Below are 7,047 nucleotides of genomic sequence, written 5' to 3'. Positions count from 1 at the left end.
AGAATTCCGACCATATGTCGTGGTGCGAGAAAGAGGCCTAAAGGGGGGGAATGCCCTGGCCTTCAAATTTATTCACAAAATAGTTGCCTAGATGGAAAAGAAAGTATTAAATTATTCATAAGAGTCGTATGTGATGAGACTCATAACCGCATCAGCAAACATTCGAGGATGAATGTTCCAAGGGGGAAATGATGTTACACCCCATGTTTTCGTACGTAAAAGTATGTCGTAAGTCAATTGATGTAAGCTTGAAAATGAGATCCACTTTGAAAGTACATAAATTAAGTTAATATTTTTACCGTTAATGTTACAAATGTTTAAGATCATGAATAACAAGTACCAAGATGGTTGGAAGGTTTAGACACTAAAGAAATTGAAGAAAATAAGCTTCGTCGAAAGTCAGCAAGTTGGGAATGTTATAACTCATACTTTTGGGATGAGACTAGGGTGTATAAAATGATAATACAATAATATTATGAGGTATTATAGTCATATGATAGTCGTGTATTAAATTTTGAAGTCAAGTGAGTTATGAAACAAAAGTCGACAAAAGTTGTCGCAAGTGCGTTCATAATTTTACTGAAACTTTGGGTCTCATGTCACTGAGCTTTTATCTCAATGTACATGGATTTATGGGGTGATCCACCCATAAAATTGAAGATCTGCGATTCTACTTTCTAACACATTAAATCTTTCATCAATACGATATTGGAGTAGAGAGATATTTGTATTTTTGCGAGACTGCGCAGACAGGTAGGTGACAAGTAGGTGCATCACCTACTTGCTTAAATGAAGGGACAAAATAATCTCCAAAAGTGGCAGATTGACGGCGTCCAAGGGGTCCTTTATATGGAATGATTATCTCACCTTTTCAACATAATATCATGAGGCAAAATACAAGAGAAAACTTGTAAGGCCCCATAACATTTCGCCAAGAGATTCAAGTTTTGTGGTGCTGAGGTAGGGTGATGTGTACGGATGTAGTAGTTAATCTTCACGGCTCGCGAGCTCACCGCAGTACAGACATTTTGGGTTGGCGAACCGCATACCCATCGCAGAGTTGAACAGAAAAATGGTTGAATTTTGAATGTCGTTTTGCGGTCCATTCTGCGATCACATATCTATTTCGCAGCCCGCATTTTCCATTGCAAATTTGGCTTTAAGAATTTTGTTGGATGATTTTGTGGTCCATTCTGCGGCAGCATAAGTGGTCTGTGGACCGTAGACCGGTCCAGACCATCCTAGTTCTTGGTATCATTTTAGCGGCCCATTTTGCCGACCGCATATCTATTATGCTGTCCATTTTGCAACCGCATACCTAAGTTCGGAGGGTCTATTTTTTTATTTTTATAACCCGACCCCATTTTAATAAATAGCCTTTGGGGATTATTTTAGAATGATTGTCTAATGATTTTCGAGAGAGGTAGGAGTATTTTAGAGAGGGGGGGGGGGGAACCTAGCATTCTAATCATCCAATATTACACCAACCTTCAAGAATCAAGATAGTCAACCACTAGACCACCATCTATCCGGGTAAGTTCCTATCCTATACCACTCATACAAGTTATTTTAGGGTATAATTATATTGTGAGATTGGAATTAGGCCATGCATGTGTCAATAGGTTTTAATATGTAGGGTTAATGAACTATTTTGGGTAGTTCTTGTTGAAATTGGTTGAGGGAGGAATGGAATACCATTGTAGAACTTTGTAGTCTATTTTGCATACTAGATGTTTGACAAAATTCCTAAGAGAGTTGCACCATGAGAATCCTTCTAGTTATTATCCGGTTTTTGCTATCTTCTTATAGATTGTTATCGCTAGAAGTGTTGGGATGTTGTAGTAACTTTAGAAAAGCTCAAACAAGGTATGTTGGCTAAACTCTTCTTTTAGAATTGAAACCCACAATGGACTTGTAAGTCCCGTGTTGCTCATTATAAATTGATTATTCCAAATAAGCCTTATGTCAAAAGATATATGTGTTCAATTTGTATTCCAAACGTTCTTATTATGTTGAGTTACTATTTGAGAAGGTGATTAAGCATGGGTTTGTGCTAATATGTTATGATTTGAAAACGTGCTTCTAATAAAAACTAGCATGTCGAATTGTGTAAGAAATCACATGTGCCTAAGACCCTTAATTTGGTTAATTGCTCAAATGTGTATTTAAAGTCTTGAGTAGAAATGCCTTGTTATTGATAATCTATAAGGATGCTTGAAAGTGAAAGAAGTAGTTTGGAGATAAAAAGTGTGGCCAATGTGCCATGAATCAAAGTTATACTTGTGGCCAATGGTGCTCAGGAAATTGTCACGACCCAAAATCCTAACCTGTTGTGATGGTACCTATCGTGGTACTAGGCAAGCCGACATTTCAAAGTAATTCCAACACCTTTAACAGAAATGAACTTAATCAGTTTAAATGATAAAAGTTCTCATAAAACAAGGATAGAAACCCCAAACACAACGCGGAAGCTCCCAACTATCAGGGTGTCACAGGGTACATGAGCATCTATACATTACAAGTCTGGAAAATACTATCTATGATAGTCTAAAACTAAATATAATAATTTGAAGATAGGGAAGGAGAGACAATGTCTGCAAAATTCCGGCCAGCTACCTTGGAATCTCCCAAAAGATCAACTGTGCGATGAAATCAACACCCACCGTGTTTGGAAACACTGGATCTGCACACGAAGTGCAGGGTGTAGCATGAGTACAACCAACTCAGTAAGTAACAATACTAAATAAAGAACTGAAAGTACTGACGAGCTTCATAGCTAAAGTTTAATTACAGTAATTTCAACATAGTAAGGTATGCATGCTTTCTGGTTTGACAATTAAGGCCAAAACAGTAATTCATGTCAAGTTCAACTGAAACAGAAGATAATATCCCTCAAAAATTTCAAGACAGTGATATATGATAGCCGAAGTGCAACAATAATGAAGTCAATGCATCCTCTCAGAGCAACAGTAACTCAGTCCTCCCATTGCCTCCAACCTCGCAATCACTCTTTCCTCACAGTTACTTATTCCTCTCAATCACTCATCACTCGGCACTTGCACTCAGTAGGTACATGCGCTCACTCGGGGTGTGTACAGACTCCGAAGGGTGTAAGGCCCCGTAAAATTTTGCAAAATAAAAAAAATAATGTTTCATGGTGCGGACTAGGCTTACGTGTTTGAGGATTGTAGAAATTTGCGGCTCGGACTTTTTGGGTTGAACAATGCACTGGAAAGTAAAGGAAATATTTTGGCAGTGAAATGCGTTTCTGCGGTCCATTATGCGACCGCAGAATCACTTTGCGGGCCGCATAATAGCCGCAGAAGTGAGGCAGAAGAGGGTCAGTTTGGATGCAATTATGCGTTCGACTATGCGACCGCATAACTGTTCTGCGGTTCATTATGCGACCGCAGAACAAGTCTGCGGACCGCATAGTGACCGCAGACACAGACATATTTTTTGTCGGTTCTAGATAGCAGTTATGCGACAGATATGCGGTCCGCATATCGATTATGCGATCGCAGACCTTGTTCCGGAGCTCTATTTTTGGATTTTTAAAACCCGACCCTACTTCATTAAATACACGCTTTGGGCCATTTTTGAGCTAAAATCTGACATTTTAGAGTGAGAGAGAGTGCCCTAGAGTGAGAAGGTGTTCCTCAATAATTGTTCTTCAATTCTTGCTCAGATTGTGGAAGATTAAAAAGGGAAATTCACTAGGTATTCATCCTAGAGGTAAGATTCTACACCCTAACCATCAATTTCGAATTTTGTCTAGAAATGGGTAATTAACAAGATACTTTTTGGGCATGAGAGTTGTTTATTTTACATTCAGGTATTATTAAAGGGTGTAGGAAGATTTTTGAGCTAAAAATGGTAAAGCTTGGGTTGTTTGGGTGATGAAATCCTCCATAAAAGGACCTTGAAACCTTAATGCACACCTAGTGTTTGATAAATTACTCAAATGAGCTAGAACCATGAGCATCTTCCTAATTTTGGTTTAATTTATTATATTTCTAAAATAGATTAAAGTTTCTAAGAATTCTGGAATATTTTAGAGTTTAAGGAAGCTCCATGAAGGTATGTTGGCTAAACTCTTCTCTTAGAATTGAATCCCACGATATTCATATAAATTATGTAAGTTCCGAGTGGTTCATTATAAAATTGGCTATTTCGAGTAAGATTGGGTTGAAAGATATATGTTCAACAAGTATCCTAAATACTTTATTTATGTTATGTTATCAATTGAGGATGTGTTAAAATATGGGCTGTGCATTAATAATGTTTCGACTTCAAGTCAAGTTCAAACGGAGGCTATTATGCCAAATTTTATGAAGTATCTCTATATGCCTTAGACTCTTAATTGCCCACAAAGACCCGCAAATTGAAGAATAGAATGGAGCGTCAGAGTAGCAGCAAGGCCCGGTCCACAAGCAACTTTGGTGGTTCTTCAAGTGGTGGTGGTGGTAGGTCGGCATTCAGGGGAGGGTCATCAGTACCATCCCAATCATTCACCCAATCTTTGATGGGTGCACAGTTATCTGGACCTAGTCAGGGCAACAGGCCCACCAGCAGGGTCGGCCTGACAGAACATTTGAGCAGCGAAGGCTTCCATGCCCTAAGTGTGGGGGGATGCACTTTGGGTCCTGCTTCATGGACCTACCAGTATGTTATAGGTGTGGTATGAGGGGTCACATTCAGAGAGATTGCCGCTCGTCCCGCTGAATTATGGGCAGAGGTGCAGTACAGCCAACTAATTCTGCAGCTACTACATCCACGGCACCTCCAGCTCGAGGCACCCCGGCACCCGTAGGGCGTGGTGCAGCTATGGGTGGTAAACAGAATTCGGGAGGACCCATCAGATTTTACGCTATGCGGAGGCGTCGAGAATCAGAGTCATCTCCAGATGTTGTCATAGGTATATTGTCTGTCCAATCCCATGATGTATATGCGCTTATTGATCCCGGTTCCACTTTGTCATATGCCACTCCTTATGTTGCTATGGAATTTGGGATAGAACCATAACAGCTTCATGAGCCATTCTCTGTATCTACTCTGATTGGTGAGTCTATTTTGGCCGTGCAAGTTTATAGGGATAGTGTTGTCACGTTGTGTGGTCGGGACACTGTGGCCGATCTTATTGAATTGAGAATGGTCGATTTTGATGTGATAATGGAGATGGACTGGATTTATTCTTGTTTTTCCAAGCTTGATTACCGAACCAGAACTGTTAGGTTCGAATTTCCAAATGAGCCAGTTATTGAGTGGAAGAGTGATGATATGGTGCTAAAGGGTAGGTTTATTTCCTACCTTAAGGCCACAAAGATGATCAACAAGGGGCGTATTTACCATTTTGGTCCGGGTTACGGACACCGATGCTGAGGCACCTACGCTTGAGTCTGTGCCTGTTGTGAATGAATTTCTGGGAGCCTTTCCGGATGAACTCCCTAGGATCCCCACCAGACAGGGAGATTGATTTTGGGATTGATGTAATGCCAGACACGCATCCTATATCTATTCCACCCTACAGAATGGTACTGGCAGAATTGAAGAAGCTAAAGGAACAATTGAGAGATTTGTTAAAAGAGGTTTTATCCGGCCAAGTGTATCTTCTTGGGGCGCACCGGTCCTTTTTGTAAGAAAAACGATGAGTCACTGAGAATGTGTATTGACTATCGGCAACTTAATAAGGTCACAATCAAGAATAAGTACCCACTGCCAAGGATAGATGACTTGTTTGATCAATTGCAAGGTGCAAGGTACTTCTCCAAGATTGATTTAAGATCTAGGTATCACCAATTGAAGACCAGGGAGCGGGATATTCCGAAAATAGCTTTTAGAACCGAGATGGGCACTTTGAATTTTTGGTGATGTCTTTTAGACTAACAAACGCCCCAGCAGCTTTCATGGATCTTATGAACCAAGTTTTCAAGTCGTTCCTCGATTCTTTTGTGATAGTGTTCATTGACGATATTCTTGTATATTCACCAAGTCGAGAAGAACATGCTGATCATCTCAGGGTAGTTCTGCAAACCCTACATCAGTACCAGTTATATGCAAAGTTTTCAAAGTGTGAATTTTGGCTTGAATCGGTCATATTCTTGGGTCATGTAGTCTCTAGTGAGAGAATTAAGGTTGATCCTCAGAAAATTTCAGCTGTGAAGAATTGGCCGAGGCCAACAACTCCAACAGAGATTTGCAGTTTTTTAGGCTTAGCTGGATATTACAGAAAGTTTGTGGAGGGGTTTTTTACTCTTGCCTCTCCATTGACTAAATTGACGCAGAAGGCAATTAAGTTCCAATGGTCAGATGCGTATGAAAAGAGTTTCCAGGAATTGAAAGCAAGATTGACTAGGGCACTGGTGTTGACTCTACCAGAGGGTATAGATGGATTTGTGGTATATTGTGATGCTTCAAGAATCGGGCTTGGGTGTGTATTAATGCAACATTGGAAGGTGATAGCTTATGCTTCTAGACAACTAAAGAATCATTAAAAGAACTACCTAACACATGATTTAGAACTTACGGCGGTGGTATTTGCATTGAAAATTTGGCGTCATTATTTATATGGGGTCCATGTGGATATATTCACGGACCATAAGAGCCTTCAATATATTTTCAAGCAGAAGGAATTGAATCTGAGGCATAGAAAATGGCTTGAGTCTCTCAAGGACTACGACATTGATATTCAATATCATTCAGGAAAGGCCAATGGTGTGGCAGATGCTCTTAGCCGGAAATCCATGGGTAGTTTGGCTCACTTGGAGGCATATCAAAGGTCACTGGCTAAGGAAGTTCACTGATTGGCTAGTTTGGGAGTTCGTCTTGCGGACTCTAGTGAAGGAGGAGTAATTGTGCAAAATAGTATTATATCATCGCTTGTTGTGGAAGTCAAATAGAAGCAATACAACGATCCATTGTTGGTGCAATTGAAAGAGGGGATTTATAAACATAAGACCATGGCCTTTTCTCTTGGAATGGATGATGGTACACTAAGGTACCAAGGGCGACTATGTGTTCCAAACCCGGATGGTCTCCGTGAAAGAA

General features: G+C 40.2%; 1 protein-coding gene across 1 annotated transcript; it reads left to right on the top strand.

Annotated features, from left to right (window-relative positions):
* The first annotated feature begins 4,728 nt into the window (after positions 1-4,728).
* On the top strand, positions 4,729-6,803 carry LOC138892137 (uncharacterized). Its single transcript, XM_070175834.1, has 3 exons — positions 4,729-4,944; positions 5,029-5,293; positions 6,703-6,803. The coding sequence occupies exons 1-3, from the start codon at positions 4,729-4,731 to the stop codon at positions 6,801-6,803; spliced, it is 582 nt and encodes a 193-aa protein (XP_070031935.1).
* Positions 6,804-7,047: the final 244 nt, after the last annotated feature.

The sequence above is a fragment of the Nicotiana tomentosiformis genome, chromosome 5 (assembly GCF_000390325.3).
Source record: "Nicotiana tomentosiformis chromosome 5, ASM39032v3, whole genome shotgun sequence".
NCBI classification, from domain to species: Eukaryota; Viridiplantae; Streptophyta; class Magnoliopsida; order Solanales; family Solanaceae; genus Nicotiana; species Nicotiana tomentosiformis.
This window is presented reverse-complemented; position numbering and strand designations above follow the sequence as displayed.